Source organism: Conger conger, chromosome 4, assembly GCF_963514075.1.
Source record: "Conger conger chromosome 4, fConCon1.1, whole genome shotgun sequence".
NCBI classification, from domain to species: Eukaryota; Metazoa; Chordata; class Actinopteri; order Anguilliformes; family Congridae; genus Conger; species Conger conger.
In genome coordinates, this window is record NC_083763.1 from 7,149,785 (window position 1) to 7,166,837 (window position 17,053).

The following is a 17,053-nucleotide window of genomic DNA, read 5'->3' on the forward strand; positions in this document are numbered from 1 at the left end:
GTAGATAACGCACATTTTTTACTAAAAGAGTTATTTTGGGCAAATAAAGGATTAGTAATATACGTAGTAAAATTTGATATCGAAGCGCTTTGTGAGTCCGCTTCTTACCTACACATCCTCGGGATTAAAACTTCAGAGCAACGATTTTACCAGCCCTAAAGTGAAACACTACTCTTCTCTCCCATCCTTTGCTTGCCGCACATGTGGCTAGGTAACAAAGAAAACTATTGTGTATTTTACCTCTGTTCGAGCTGTCTTCAAAGCCTCTGAAATTCTTTACAAATCATTTCCTCCACTGGGCACCTGCCCTGGGCACCTTTCTGGAGTGAAAACATACTGACGCCCTGGCACGTCGTTCTCTTGACTAATGGTGGCGGGATTGTTTTTTTCCACTAGCGCATACCTGCATTTTTACGCGCATTTTCGACATTCATATTTAATTCGGTTGATATAGGAAACGATCGCTCATTAACAAAAAACCTCAAAAGCATAACCGAATTTGACAGCTCAAAGAATAGCGTCAGATTATAATAGCCGATGGCTACGATGTGTAGGCTTCGCAGGAGTATGGAACTCACTGAAACAATGGTAACTCAATATAGACTACCACCCACCCCTCCCAAACTCTCCCACGACTGGGACGATTCACGTTTTCTCTTTGTTGGGTTTTTAATATTACACAGATTTAAAACAGTGCGGAATGTGCCTTTGAAAATATGCGTTGGAGTTGTGAGGTCTCGAAGAATCTCGAAATGAAAGGATGCCTTTTAAACTATTCACAATAGTACAGACGCCCCCTCTGTATATCCGCTACGCAGTTATTTGCTCCATATGTTCTCAGTGACGTGCTACCAAAAAAACTATGTGGGCGGGTGTTAAAGTGTAGTATTTTGTCTGCCTTGAAATTTGATTCAGAAGTTTAGAGTATTGAGGGGGAAAAGTGAGCGAAAGATAAGAGAAAAATCTGACTGGACCCAACGTTTCTAGTGATAATTTTGAACATACCTATAACCAGAATAACCCACGCCTTGCTTTTGACTTCCCCGAAAAAAAGTTTACAGTAAGTTCCGATTTAGCATCCTTTTATTTTTATCTTTAACGGTCATAGTTGGAGAAAACGTTTGCTGTATGCATTGTTGGGATTCATTCCAGGATTTTCCCTGTAATGGCTTGGAAAATGTAGACTTCTTTTTGATAAATGCACGATTTACGTGAGCACGGGAAGGACCTTACGAATAGGTTTATGTGTTTTTATTATTATTTCCTCTGTATTCTTGGAGAACGTCTATTTTTCCGACGACGTTAAAAATATTACTTGCATGCTTATTTGTATGATTTGTGCAAATATTATCCGCTTAGTTTCATGCAGGCAAGCATACTCTCAAAGTGAATGTTCTCCAATTTAAGGTGTCTATTCATTGCACATACACATGCAACTAATTTAGGACATAAGCCTTCCATTATTCTCAGTTCTCTGAAATTTAGAGCTTCCACAGTGTAGAATATATAGCCTATATAACGTAAATAAAGTAGTTTTGTTTCATTGTTGTCTGTTACATGGCCTACTCGTGACTCGTCTGTGAGATTTTTATTTTTTTTGTTATACATAATTAAAACAAGGACGGCACGGCTATTTAAAACATTAAGCCTTGCATTCATTTTTTGCTGGCAAATGAAAGCACATGTGAACTCTGCTTTCCATAGTCCTCCGCTGCAGCTCGGAGGGTTGGACTTTGTGCCCTAGTTATGATGGGTTGGATTTAGACGAAAGGACCTTCCAGTTGCTTGTCGGTCTTGTAATCAGAGGAGAAGCCGCTGGGGCCGCAGTCGAATCCAAATCGAATTCCCAGATGCGCAAATCTGAGCGCATCGGGAACCGTCGTTTGAACAAATGGCTGACGGAATAGGCCGTATAAATCAAAGTTGACTATCAGCCTAAGCCGTTGCTGGCTGTACTCATTATTCACAGTTGCATCTAGACGAATTCATATTTCATACCAACAATATTTTTTTGTCCATAAAACTCTTAGTTGAAGGTTGGTATCCTTGTGCAATTTAAATTATTGTCTTGGAAAAATAAGTTGGCATTCAGTATATAGTTGGGGAATCTAACCTGGATTGGTCGGAAAGCAATCAGTCTTTCTGCCATATAATGCTCCAAGTTTTCCATTGCAAAAAGACGGAGAGCGCTCAACACTCACTGCCTTGAGGACAGGACTATTATTGTTGCTAACAGACCTCATCCTTGTAATACACATCTTCGCACATTTATTTTGATCCGAGGCTGCATACAGTCACTGTCTGATCTAGATATGAAGTGCTATGAGTGTGAGAACAAACTGAAACATACTGGATGTGTGGCCTTACTTTTCCACAATTATTCCGCACCGAAGGTATTGGGACGATGACATCGGCAGGGCACCTGGCTGTCAACAATCACGAGGCTAAGGAGTTTGACAGCGTGAAGGAGTCTATCAGCGACATTATCAACCAGCTGCAGGACATCGACCCTGCTCGCCTGTCCTTCTCCCCGTTCCTGGACCTGGACACACAGATCTCCCTGGCGCCGGTGTCCGACAGCCCGGAATCTTCCGTGGAGGAGCTGCACTCCCCCGACCACTCCGTCCCGGGCTCTCAACAATCCCTCGAGCCCGCGCTGACCGGGGACCATATTGACCGTAAGTGACCGTGTCCTTGTGCAGATGTGGAGCGTGCCCTGCGATCGAGCTGAGATTTTGAGCCGAAATGGCTGCGTATGGATGCATGACGGTCTGCTCAACGGTCCAAAAATGCACCGAGAAGCATTACTTGTTGAGATGTCTGAGATTATTTTTTGCTTTTCCTCCTGGTCAGAAGCTCGGCCCTGTAATAGTCGATCCGGTGGTGAATTCCCAGAACAACAACAACAACAGCAGGAAAGTGCAGAGCAGCAGGGAGTGCCCGAGGACACTGTCACGGGTGACATACTGGAGGGGGTGCCCTCCGAAAACTGCACCGGTACCCCACCGCCGGCTCTCCAGGGGGGCGAAGTGCCAAATGGGAGAGAAGGGGAGCAGTGGAGCCCCCTGGAGTCCACCAATCTGGACTCGACGGTGGACGAAGGCCGCCCCCTGATAAGGACCCAGGCAGAATGCATTGAGATGGACATTTGGGACCCGCAGGAAGACGGGGAGTGTGACGCAGCTCCGGAGGCTGCCAGCAGGGGGCGCTGCTGCTGCAGGTGCTGCAGGAGCGGCCGCGTTCCTGCTCTGTGCTCCACTCTGGCATCCTTGCTCTGTCTCCCTGGAGTTCTGTATGCACTCTACTTCTACGTGCCCTTGGATGCCCCCGACTGTCCAGACCTGGTCAGCCGTCTCGTTTTCACGCTCCAGTGCTGCGCAGTTGCTGCAGTGCCAATCCTGTTAGGTATGTTAATATTTACAATCGGCTATGGTTCATTGTCCTTGTCGTTATTATCTGGGACCACGCCAAAAGTGAGAAAAAAAAGGAAAGAAATCAGGACGACATTTAGTTGGCCTCAATATTAATGTCAAAATAGATCTCAATTGGAGTATGTAGTTCCTGGGTTTGGGGGTTTGTGGGTTTGTTAGTGTCTGGTGCCCCAGTTCCAGTTCCAGGGGCTGGCAGAGTTTTGTGGGGAGCTCAGAGAGGAAAAGGCATTTCCTCTGCTTATGTGAAAAAGGTGAATGGGGTGGAGGTGGGAGGAAGGTGGGGGGCTGTTTGGTTGGAAATTCAGAGCAGCACACGGTCAGAGGTCATCCTGTTGCCTGGTTAAGTTCAAAGGCAGCTGCACTTTACAGACAATGGCCATTTCAAACATACAAATAGAGATATTTAGACTTAAATTATTGAAATACAAAGAACACATTTTCTACTCAGTCAAATTGATATGCAAGTTGGTGACTGGCGTTTTTTTTAAATTATGGGATGCCACTTTTCATCACTACAACTACAGTACTGAGTAACTTGTACATTGTAAATGTTTATGAAAAATCTACACAGGACTCAAACACAACACACAGGAACAGTATGCTGTCTGGGGACAATACAATTCTTAAGGCCATATTTAGCTGCATTCACACAATGGCCATCATCTCACACACCAGTAAAGTCTATTGAGCGTGTAAAGTCTAGAAAAAAAGGTGACGTCGTCCACGCATGTCACATTTTGAAAAGCGGGTGTATAGCTGGTTGAATGGTGTACATACAGTACCAGCACCAGAGACCAGAACCCTCTCTTTCTCCCAGCCATGGTGACCGGCGCCGTGTCGCGGTTCTGCGCCGCGGCCCTGGACCCCGTGCGCGCGTCGCCCAGAGGCCCCGCCCTTCATCAGCTCTTCGTCGCCGCGTCTCTGGAGCAGCTGTCCCTCTACACCCTCAACCTCCTCGTTATGGCTTCCTTCCTCGCCCAGGACCAGCTGAGAGCAGTGCCCATCCTGGCTGGAGTCTTTATGGGAGGGAGGTAAGAGCTGGGAGCAGGACTATAGTATTCAATTTGTCACTATTTATACCACTTGTGTATATTTATTGTATAGTTCTTGTAGTATTCAGGGTATTCTAGCTACCAACTGTGGTACGCTAGTTGGTAAGTTGATTTTAAGTTGTATCTATGTGATCATGCTTTGACTCGGAACTATACTTTCCTCTTGGGTCCTCTCCGCACTTGTCCCTGGGTTTGATTTGCACTTTATTTTTATGTCTGTCTGGATAAGAGCGTCTGCGAAATGCCTGTAACGTAATGTATTTTTAATGCTTGGTTCAATTTTTTTAAAAACGAGCCTGAATTCCCCACCGTCTCCCTCCCTGCCATAGGCTCGTGTACTGGCTCTCTCTCCACATCTGCAGTCCCTGGCGTGGGTTCGGCTCGGGGCTCACGGTCTTTCCACTCCTGGCCATGGTGGCCTTCAACCTCTACTGCCTGTTTGACCTTGGCTTCAGCAAGCTCTTCCCCGGATCTGACGAGATACACTTTCCCGCGACCACCCCTTCCCCTCCACCATCAGAGATGGCCGCTGCGCTGAGAGACACGACAGATCATTTCTTGCCCGCAGACTGCCTGGACACGCAGAGAGGCAGCGGATATTGTTGAGCTCTGTCCCCTGGAAACTCTCGCTTGTACCAGAAATATTCCATTCCTGTGGTCTCAAGTTTTGCACAGCTGCATAAAAACCATCACCACTAACCTCCAAGCTAGTAAACCCTAAGTGGCATTTTGTTGTTTTTTTTTATAGAGTACACAGACATTTGTGTAGAATATTCTAGAATTGACCTCCCCAAGAATGGTTTTTCTTCACTTTTTACGTCTGAATTATAATCAAGTGTATGGATATTTGTGCTCACACAAGCATGGCTAGCAACAGTATTAATGTAAGGTTATTTAGCAAAAATTGTACTTCACCATAGGAATACATACTGTCCATATCAATTTATTTCAGAATATCGGAAAGAAAAACCCCACTGAATATATTTTTGAAACAAGATTTTATTTTTACATCAAAATAAGCTGATGAATGAAATTCAAGTCCGAAGATTTTTTTTTTTTTTCTCCTATTTCTTATTTTTGATATTTAGAACAGACCAGATTTTTACTAAGGACTTCTCAACAACCAAAGAAAAGGCAACAGTCCTTGAGCAAGCTTTATTTTGAAAGTTGTCGCGTTTCCCTGGAGTTTTCCAGAATGTTACCGATGATCTCTGAACGTTTTGACGCCCGCCATCTCCTCTCCGTCAGCCTGGCTGGGGTCTGTGCTGTTGTTCGCCTGGTTCCTAGCTGCAATGCAGGGCACGATGAGCCTGCTCACCATCCACGTTGAGGCCCACACCAGACACAGGATCACCAGGGGCCCTCCCGGGAGGATTCCAAGTACTGCTGCTGCCTACCTCATCCCATCTGGAGCCTTGTGCCAGTGGTCCCATGGGTAGAAAGAGAGGATACAGGTACCCAGGAAAAACGGTTTTGAAACAGCTGACAGCTGGTTGACCTGTTAGACCAGCTCTATACTCAACATGGTTTGACCAGCTTAAACTATGTTTCGCAGAAGTTGGTAGCTGGTATTTCAAGCTGGCCATAGCTGGATTTTACACCAGAGAACTGTTCTTCCCCTGGCCAAAGCAGGTATGGCAGCTATGGGGGCATGGTAGGCACCTCCGAGCAGACTTGTTGCTAGCTGACTCATAGTAAGGAAGGGGACAGGATGCCAAGCGGATGGCCTCAAACATGGACAAGGGATAGGCACACTTGAGTTTAAAAAAGTGAAACAAGGAAAAGAAAGAATTATGCTCTTATTTTTGTTACACGTATTGTTGTAAATTGCAATGTCGGATATTGTGATAAAACATTTATTCCACCAAAATAAAATTGTTACTCTTATTTATTGAGGGTTTCTTTAGCACTTTGCAGAAATGGTAAAATTGCCTTATTTTCATTCACTGTACAAAATTGTCATGAGATCACGAGCCAGTGCCAGGCACTGTTTCTGATAAACACCAACACATTCATAAAGTGTTAGTTTTCACAAAACAATGTCATTACAATTTGTATAAAAACATATTAAATTACCCATTGAAAAAGATTTTATGTGCTGTACAAAAATACGTAAGTTAACATTCTTGGTACACAACAGTGTATTTTTCTCTGAGCCAGATAGATTCTGATTTCCTCTCAGTGTTCCCAAAAAGGTCACAAAAAACTTATTAATGATTATTCATGTCATGGCTTCCGAATTACTGGTGGTTTGATTAGTTTTATTGTTACAAAATGAGAGTAGACTAGACTAACTAATGAACATCTCTTCCATTCCAAAACCAATACATTACATTACATTAATGGCATTTGGCAGTAATACAGTACAGTAATACAGCAATACAAATGCGGAAAACATTTGTATTTTGACGTCATCTTTGATGTGACGAATATTTCACTTCCTCTATACCGCAAATCTTCATATTTCTGAGGCTCGACTGTAAATAATGAATCCCCCTAGGTGCAGCTCAATGCTTTATTGTAAAGGTATGATGCTTTACTTTACTGCTCCCATCAGATCTTTAGGATTTCACACAGCTTAACCACTGTTCTATCACACGTTCCTCCATCCCATACAGAGCTACTTGGAAATGGGTCAGGAATCCCGGGCAAATATGGAAAGTTGTGCGAGTTAATGACTTTCCATGCGCAGATAAAACCATGACTGCTATGACAACGTCAGGATTCCTTTCACATTTCCCTTCCAGGATTATCCGTAGCACACAGAGCTCATGATTTGCAAATGTGAACGACTGTGGTTCTTAGTTTTCTCTACTCGGGAAAAGAAAGCTGTACAAATCCTTTCACTGTGAATGTAGTCCCTGCTGGAAAAAAAAACTGCTCAAGCTAGGTTTTGAAACAGCTAGTAGCTGGTTGACCAGCTCAGACCGGCTCCATACTCAACATGGTTTGACCAGCTCAAGCTATGTTTTGAAACAGATGGTAGCTGGTCATTTCAAGCTGGTCATAGCTGGCTTTCACACCAGGGGTGGCATCTTTGTCTAGAGGCAACATTCACCTCTATTTGGATAGATCTCCCATGTTTTTTATTTGGAGGGTCCATAGGCCACAAGGGCCCTCATCCCAGCTGTGTGCTCACGAATACCCAGTGTGGTGTGGAAGGAAAATGGCTACTCTATTTTCTCCATGTTTAGTTCTACAGTTGCAGCCACATACATGGGTGAAATGTGGTCTAATAAGCAGTGAAATATGTAATCAGCTGGTTTGGTTGTATCCTTTGATGATCCCAAATTTCATTGAGGATTGTCATACCACAATCCTTAAAAAGGATAACCTAGCCCTTTATCCTTTTCATGAGACAAAATTTGTTTGTATATGTTTGTTAAGGAAATTTGTTTGTATGTGTTTGTTAAGGAATCTTAACAAACATATACGTACCTTTATATTGAGCTGTACGTACCATACATTTTCTTAATCTCCGATCTCTTTTTACTTTTTCAAATGAGATCACATATAGTGCCAATCTTTACTGTCTATCCGATATTACAAGCCAAGCTTGTGGAAACACATTGTGACCATGACATTCGTGGTGCGACTGGTGCGTATGTCTCGCCTGATGGTGACCAGTATGGAGCGTGTTCCCAGGGGGACTGGTGAGGATCATTGACTGGGCTCCGCGCTTAGTGTAGGCCCAGTGTGAGTCGTGCCTGGATGTGCTCCAGAGAGCGAATCCAGTTTTCAGTCCTCCGGCAGCCTGTCTCATTCCACTTCAGTATCAGCTTCCCACGAAGCTCACAACAAGACAGACGGCAGGCCAGATGCTTCGGGGCAGCAGATCAAATAAGATCATTTCGGAATTCGTGTCCATAAGTCCGGGAAACCCAGCTTTAATTTGGAAACATTTTTAACAGCAATAAACTGCTAAAATCATTATCAACCAAAACAGTTACATTTTCATACTGCTTTTCGTATGCGCAATATAACATTTCTGAGGATAGCTTTATACACCATGGGGGTATTTCACAAAGCATTGAGGAGGATTAGGGAGTAAAATCAGGAAAATACCCTTTTAACTTCATCCATGTTCCAGATATAGGAGGAACACAGACCTATCCAGCCAACTCAGTAATCCTTCTTTGTGAAACAGCCCAGAGTAACAAAATGATCAATTTCTATTTTTAAAAAACCAAAGAATTGAAGTATTTTCTTTACTGGGGGCTTGTGATGATGTCACTGAGGCACTTCCTCTGTGGTTTGTACTGGAGCCCATTTTGTGGCCACGTCAACTAGCCTTGCAGCGTCCAGCAGCCTATACCCATAGTAATGGCTAACTGATATAGCACACAAGACAGAAGACCGTTTATTAATAGACCAGGGTGAAATACGCAAATTGTTTTGGATTCAAATACTTTTTGGTGCTCCGTGGGTCTTGCCTGGTGCAACAGAGCCAACCAAGAGGACCAGAAGGCGGGATTTGTACTTTTCAAGAGCATTCCTTAAGTTCCAATACACCACACAAACTTAGTATAACATCAAGAATTATTTTAATCCAAAAACAGTTACATATTTCACCCAGGTCTGGTTATTAAACAGAAGAAATAGTATGTGCTAAGTGCCAGGTCTTCTAACCGCCTTGGTGGATCAGTCCTTTGTTCTCAGACAGGGGTGTACAGCAAGGGCAGATCTGCTTCAGGATTTTATGCCAACTTAATCATTTAATTAGCTAAATAATGCCTTGATCTGACATTTTTATTTGCACAAGCTACAGCTGCAGGCTGCTAGGTGTATCCTAAAGATTGTACTGTGCTCAAGTACAGGAATGAACCAACATCCTTTCTAGAGCTGTCAGGAAAATAAATTAAGGTAATTGGTTGCAACAAAAACGAGCTCGCAGGGAGTTGTGCGCCCCTGTTCTAAGACCAGCCGGTCTAGATGCACTGCGATGTGCTGCACCTCACGCCAAGCCAACGCGGAGCTGCGGAAATGGCCAGGGTATTTCAGTCCTTTCAGTTTTCATTGGTAAGCCAAGGGTTTTTTTTTGTTTTTGTTTTTAAACAAAGTGGTTACTGTGCTCTTATAATTACAGGGAGGTTGTTCCTTTGCCTCCAATGCCGGTGCAATGATCCCAGAATCTGGAGGAGCGGACGTGGAGGTTCCTGCATGATCAGAAGTGCAAGCTTGCAGCACATCCGTGGTGACCTGGGAAATGGGAGGATCAGGATCGAAGAATATTTGCATTCTTTTGCTAACCTCAGTGACTGCTTCTAAAACTTGTTATGACGGGGAAACGCACAAAATCCCGCACCAAATCATATACGGTGTGTGTACTCGGGCCTTGTGGATGGTCTCACGATTTTGCGGTGATACCAGCCTCCTCCACGTGGCCTATGTGTTGAAGCAGGGATGTTGACTAAGTTGAAGGGCGCTATTGTTATTACACGAGTGGCAAGAGTAGGCTTGCATAGTTTAGTTGGTGGTACAGATACACAATTCATTTAAACCACCACAGTTGTAGCCGTATAAAACTGCACAGGCATCAATACTCATCAATACTTTCACATTCAACGTTCATACCATACTCAAGGCTGAATTATATTTCTGGAAAATGCTTTTTCATATTTCATATTTTTTTGCATTGTAGCTGTTATGTTCAACCAGACTCCTCTTTGCCTCTTTGTCAGTTGCCAAAGTTCATTTTAATTAGAAATGTCCTGTTGAGGCTGCAATAGCATATGCATTGCCAAGCAGCGAGAGGGAGTACCCCATCAGCACTCTGGTCTGTTGAACTGGGTAGACAGGATAAGGTCCCCATAACAGGCTATTTCAGGGGCTGAATTAGTGGCCACTGCACTCCCGTATGGATTGCCTCAATTTGGTGTTTCGAGTCAGTCCAAAACATGGCGATTACATAATTGTTCCTTTGACCCTGGACAATGATTTGACCCCTGCCATTTGAAAGGTATTGCTTGTACTCAGTGGCATTAGTCCATTAGTCCATTAATAGTAATAGTTAAATTATTTATATTATTTATATATTATTTATATAGCTTTCAAACATAAAATGAGCTGAAAGTGCTTTACATTCAGCACTAAGGTCAAATAAATAACAAAGAATTAAAAATATAAGACATTATAGACAGAAAGAATACAGAAATAAAATAATAAGAATACAAGGAGAAAAAAATGAAAAAGTTCCCAGCGCGTGAGCTAAATTAAACTACATTAATGTAGTGTGTCTGCCCTCTGGTGGAGCCCATAATCTGTTTTCAGCTGTGCCAGATGAGGTAGCCTCAATCGAGGTGGCCCATGAAAAGCTGAGATTGGACCAGTTGTCACACGTTAAATTACCGTCGTTTTGCCAAAGCCTTTCACTGAAATAACTTTGAAAGTAAAAGTAACAGCAGTTTGCTGGTGTCAGTTTTGATTCAACAGCTGCTTCTATTTATGTTATGCAGCTGCTGTGTTAGGGGTTGGGAGTGTATTCCTGTCTGGTTGCACACAGGCAAATAAGCAAACAGGCAAGCCATGTTACTATGACGTTCTCTTCCATCGTGTATTTAAAAAGACCCCAGATGTGGGCAAAATCCAATTCAATTTCCTTATCCCACCTTTGTTGGAACGTTACACATATTCCACACAAATAAGACTAACATTAAACCGTTCAGACCTAACTAAACTCAACATCTATTCATTTGAATTGACGCGTTTGCCTGTCAGTGCATTGGGTTGAACTGATGTTCCTCAACGCTCATGAAATTTTGACATGAAACGGTATCTATTCGGTGATGCACTTGTGTTTTATTTATGACCTTTTGTAATTATGCACTGTAATGTCCGCCTTGAGAAGAGGAGGGACTACGCTGTGAATACAGCACACTCAGTTGATAGAAATATACAAATGCTGTGATTGCAATCAGTGCTTAGGTCATTGCATTTAAATGGTAATTTTATAACAACTTATATTTTGTGCCAAAAAATTCTTTTTTCAGCTTGAGGAAAAAACTGGGTGTGGTCAGCACGATAAGAAAGAACTAGGAAATATTGATTTCTGATTGATGACTAGGTGTTTTTAAACTACAAAATCAATCAATCACCATTATCTAGCTGGACCTTTGTTCACATGAACATGCCTTATTATGTTGTCTGTTAATGACCCAGTACAAAACAGTCCAAAATTACGTATTTTTATGGACAGGATATACATGAGCTTCCTTTAACATATGGATATTTCCTGTCAATTACAATTGTTCTGAAGAATGAATTTAAGTGATTAAGGGTTGGCAATGCACAAGTATATTTTCATAAACAGGAAAAATAACAAGTTCGTTTTAAGTCATTTATTTGTTCTATATTACAGTGTAACATCCGTATTAGTAGTGCAAAGTACCAAACCAGGAAATGGTTGACTTCATGGTTACCATGGAGACTCATAGTGGGTTAGACCAAATTTTAAAAAAGGAAACATTTAGAAATGCAGTATGATTTTCAACAACTGGACTAGAACAGCTACTTGTTCATGCTCAAGTAAAAGATAAAGGACTTATTAAGACTCTCGTTAATCCAAAGGATCACTCACTGAATTGCGAGATTGTAGGTCTGACAACATTACTACAGCTTATCATGGTACAGACACTTTGGTGGCTCAGGCACTAGCAGGTAGTTATGGAAGATGGTAGATGGAAAAGGGGGCTTTGGATAGTTACAAATGTAAGGCAACATTGTTTTTTCATCCTTATGACTTTACGACTGTGGGAGTGATCATCTTGTGGAAGGAATAGTATTTACACTCAGATGGAGGAATGATGTCCAGTAAGGTGGTGCTAATCTTCTCCTTCTTGAAGCCTGCCTCAATGAGTTGAGGCACCTGAGTCTCCTGGAATAGAAGGAGTAACACAAAAATCCTGGTATACCACTTTTGGTGAAGCCCAGTGCACTGTATGAACTGTTTATGTTAAGAGAAAACTAAAATTACATTTCAACAGGGATTGTTTTCTCTGTTCCAACAAGAGGAAAAAAAAAAAAAAAGAAGCATTTCACAATCAGGACCGGCAGAACAGGAATGATACTGGGGAACAAATTAATGGGAGGAAGCTTGTTGTTCTTGATACAGGTGAGCAGATGGAATATGGGAGACTTACCTGGAACATGGTCTCAATGTTATCATATTTAGACTTCAGTAACTCGCCCCAAGATGTCAAGTTGCAGTAGGTCAGAACTCCGTTGGGTTTCAGTAGCCTGTTGGCATGGGCCTAAAAAACAGGTTGTATCAGGCACAGCTCTTAGTTAAAGCAGGAAACCATATTGAATGAATATATTGGAAATTGATCACATGCTTTGTGAAAATATCTCTGTTCAATATGTATAGTACCACAAGAGTGACAATCAATTGATTCTGTGTTTATGAATCTGCTCATTGGAGAGCTGAGAATCTTTATTGGAGCAATGTGTACTGCTGAAATGGTTTAAAAAAAAAAAAAAAAAAAAAAAAAAGCAAACCTCGCTAAAATAAAGCTAGGTTTATTTTAAAAATGTGTTGCAGGTCAGTGTCATTGTGAAAAAATGTCCACAATGCCGATTCCATGCGTGTAATTCTGCTGAAACTCCTTGGTTTTGTAGTTTCTATGTTTACAAAACCCCCAAAGATGTGCATGCTGATGCATGATTCTGTATTCGAATGATATATTCTGCCAATGAATAAAACCAAGACCATCAAGAGAAATCAAAATAGGTACACAGCACGCACATTACATTAATGGAATTAACGCTGTTATCCAGAGCGACGTACAGTTGATTAGACTTAGCAGGAGACAATCCCCTGCTGAAGCAATACAGGGTTAAGGGCCTTGCTCAAGGGCCCAACGGCTGTGCCGATCTGTGGCTACACCAGGGATTGAACCAACAACCTTGCGGGTCCCAGTCATTTACCTTAACCACTACGCTACAGACCACCCCCACACAAATGTGGAAGATCCCTCTCTGGATGAGAAAATCTTTGCTCCGCAGTGTCAAAAATGACACTCAAGGAGTATACTGTGACTGTGGTTTTTCCATTTGGGAAATCTATCCGTTATTGGGATGTTGTACAATTGTGTTTAAATAATTACCTTGATGAAGTTGAATTGATGTGTGTGCCAGGTGTCTTCCGATAGAGGATAGGTGTCATACAGAATTCCTACAGAAAGATACCCGTAGATCAACACAAAGGCACGCAACACTGAGGCAGAATACTCTTTAAAGCATAAAACACGTTAAACAAGATAACATTATTCAAAAATAAAGGGTAGTTTATAGTACTGCAGAGAGAGAGAGAGATAGTTACTTTAGAAGCCTTACCATCAAAGTGTCCATCGGGCAGTGTTGGTACAACTTCTTCCCATAAACCTTTCAGGGGAACTACCTGCAAAGGGCCAGTTAATTAAGAAGTCAGACTATTTGTTTTTGCCTGTTCCAAAATGAATGTCAAAAAGATTATCTTTGTGAAACAAAATACACTCAGTGAGCACTTTATTAGGTATTTATTAGACTTATTTTTTAGACTTCTGCTGCTGTAGCCTATCCACTAAGAGTTTTGATGCGTTTTGTGTTCACTGTTGTAATGTGTGGTTATTTGCGTTACTGTCACCTTCCTGTCAACTTTGATCAGTCTGGCCATTCTCCTCTGACGTTTCTCATTAACAAGGCGTTTCTGTCTGCAGAACTGCTGCTCACTGGATTTATTTATTTTTTTTCTCACCGTTCCTTGCAAACTCTAGACTAGTGCATGTAGAAATCTCAGGAGATCAGCAGTAGATCTCAGGAGCTCTGGCACCAACGAGCATTCCACACTTAGATCACATTTTTCCCCCCATTCTGATGGTTGATGTGAACATTAACTGAAGCTCCTGACCCGTATCTACATGATTGTATGCATTGCACTGCTGCCACACTTTTGGCTGGATTAGATAACCGCATGAATAAATAGGAAGAATAAAGTTTAAAAGTTCCTAATAAAGTGCTCGGTGAGTGCATATGTGGAAACAGACTCACTTTGTGTGGCTGTGCCTTGGCCCACTCTTCCAGCCTCTGGAAGACCCCGTCGTTGCACTCGATTATCCAATGCTCCTCAATCGGATAAGACTCGATCTTTGTCGCAGCGATGGCCATGCCAAACCCTATCTCAAGAACCCGGCCCCCTGTAACACACAGTGGAAGGAATTTATCTGGTTTTCCTTATTTTCGAAATTTGCCTGCCAAGAGTCCAGTCCAAGTCTCATGCAGTTTATCGTGCGTTCCCGGTCTACTTTAACACAGCATTCTTCAGTTGATATGTTACGTAACATTGTGAAAAATATGAAAAGCTCAACCCTAAAACATGAAGCAGGTTCAATCTAAGCTGAATAGTTGGTGAGAATGAAGCCGGTTGTGGCGTGTGATAAACTATACTCCATGGAGTTCCAGTCTTTCAGAGGGGTGTAAAAATAGCCCACGCTGGCAGTACTGAACATATGGGAATGCCTGAATTTGTAACTGCCTCCTGTTGCTGCCAACTGTCACACTGCATATGACTACAATCTTTCAGAGCTATCCTTTCACAGATCAATTTATTTTCGAATGTCCACTCTAAATAGAACGTCTATCTTTCTTTAAAGAAGCCCAAAGTGTGCTGGCTTTCTCTGCTGAAAATTGCATCTAAACCAACCAGAAAGAAGACTTGTCAACCAGTTGATCAACAGCTTTCTCTCAGCATTGTCCAGATATCAGCTATGACTAGTTACCAGTATCAAAAACAAAAACACATCTTAAACCATCTTCCACCTACTTCCACCAACTTCCACCAACTTAGAATCCCAGCTGGGTTCAATAGGGTTGCTGTTACTACGCATAGACGTGTTTGTGTACACGGCACCACATAAAAGCCTTTTAAATAGTTAGATATTATGCCATCGTACTTAACGATTGCATGAGTGACCGCAAATAACTCCACCCCTTGTCCTCAGCTAGCCTAAGTTTCCCTGGAAAACATGGCCGTTTTATTCCAAGAGATAGTGGTCAAGAACACGTTAACAAGAACAAACCGGATTGGCGTCTTCAGAAATGTCACCTGTTTACATGGACTATTACGTTATGTGGTTATTGGACTACAGTCGTGTAATAATACAATTACTGTTTGAATATCCACATCATGCTAGTACGGTAGCTCAACTGTTGACTCTGAACTTTGTCAGTAAAATCAGGATACTTTACTTTTTTATATGATTTCACAGACCTTTGGAAGCTGCAACCGTGGCAAGCTCGTGCATGTACGGCGTCTCCCAGCGTTCCATCACCGGCTTCCCCATAATTTCGAGGTGGGTGTCGGTGTCGTCGTATTGAGCGTTCGCGTCCGTCCATACTGGCTTGCAGTTTTCCCCCTTGGAAAATATAGGTTGTGCTGTACTCATTGTAAACGGTAGGCAAACTGGAATCGTTATAACCCGAGGTGCGTTTATGTAGCTGGCAGCCGACGAAAGGAGGAGGGCAACCGTGCGTCTATGTATGCTATGCAATTTGGAGAAAAGGGGGCGGAACAGAAAGGCCGCGGCAATTTATAAGTGACTAGGACTGCTGATCCTGCAAGATTCTGCTGGAGTAGGAAAGTTGATAAGTCAAATTCAGTGGAGTCGTGGGTGACGCTCTGATCTGCAATAAATCAGCTGAGATGAACATAGTCCAGCACGTATTTAATTTATTTTTTAACGATTGTCCATTCTTGACTACGTGAATACTACTACTACTACTACTACTACTACTGCTACAAAAATATATATATAAATTATTATTATTATTAATAATAATAATAATAGTAATAATAAACATAATACAAATAATAATATTAATAAAGCTTTTGATGTACAGAAATTAAAAAATGTATTCTGACATTCTTATCATGCCATGCTGATAGTTATGCAAATTCTCTGCAATGTATTTTCCATCAGCAAAACCTTATCTCATTTCTTACTTGTGCTCTAATTGTCTATGGTCTGAATGGCATTTTAATGTCTAAGTCCTTGGTAGAGTTGTGTGTGAACTGACAGCTATTGTGGGACCCAGGTTATTTTCTCCTCATATAATATTCATATTGATATGTAATTTTAAAAAACTCACAATAATTTTCTGTTAATACATTTCCATTGGTTTTTGAATGTCAAAGAAATGAGACAATTATTCTGTGTGTTCTTGGGTTTAAGACAATATGTACTGTATGTAGCTTCTAGAAGTCCTTGAGAAAACCTCTAGAAACCCTATGAGAAGGTCTTAAAGGGTTTTGTGTGAAGTTAGCTTTTCAGTGAGCTTCAGAGAGATTGTGAATTTCATCATTAGCTGCTGCCTCAAATTATTTTCATCAGATAAATACTCCTCAGGTGCAGCTTGCAGCCTGCAATTCCCAGATTGAACAGATGGGTCACTACTGTGCAGTGAAGACAATCTGTTGACCTTGGCCAGTAGGACAGTCCTACCAACTGAAATCCATTCTCTGCAAATCACAGTTGGCAGTGGCATGGTCAGAATATGTTATCAGACTATGGGGCATGTCACAGACATACACTTGTG

General features: G+C 42.0%; 2 protein-coding genes across 2 annotated transcripts; one reads left to right on the top strand and one right to left on the bottom strand.

The window, feature by feature from the left end:
• Positions 1–934: 934 nt before the first annotated feature.
• On the top strand, positions 935–5,922 carry LOC133125990 (transmembrane protein 79-like). The gene is made up of 6 exons (XM_061237754.1): positions 935–1,060; positions 2,394–2,678; positions 2,854–3,405; positions 4,249–4,462; positions 4,813–5,072; positions 5,732–5,922. The coding sequence occupies exons 2-6, from the start codon at positions 2,405–2,407 to the stop codon at positions 5,920–5,922; spliced, it is 1,491 nt and encodes a 496-aa protein (XP_061093738.1). The 5' UTR covers positions 935–1,060; positions 2,394–2,404.
• Positions 5,923–11,805: 5,883 nt separating this feature from the next.
• Positions 11,806–16,031, bottom strand: gamt (guanidinoacetate N-methyltransferase). Its single transcript, XM_061239738.1, has 6 exons — positions 15,729–16,031; positions 14,510–14,655; positions 13,817–13,880; positions 13,588–13,655; positions 12,622–12,732; positions 11,806–12,356 (listed from the first exon to the last, which is right to left on the bottom strand). The coding sequence occupies exons 1-6, from the start codon at positions 15,901–15,903 to the stop codon at positions 12,216–12,218; spliced, it is 705 nt and encodes a 234-aa protein (XP_061095722.1). The 5' UTR covers positions 15,904–16,031; the 3' UTR covers positions 11,806–12,215.
• Positions 16,032–17,053: the final 1,022 nt, after the last annotated feature.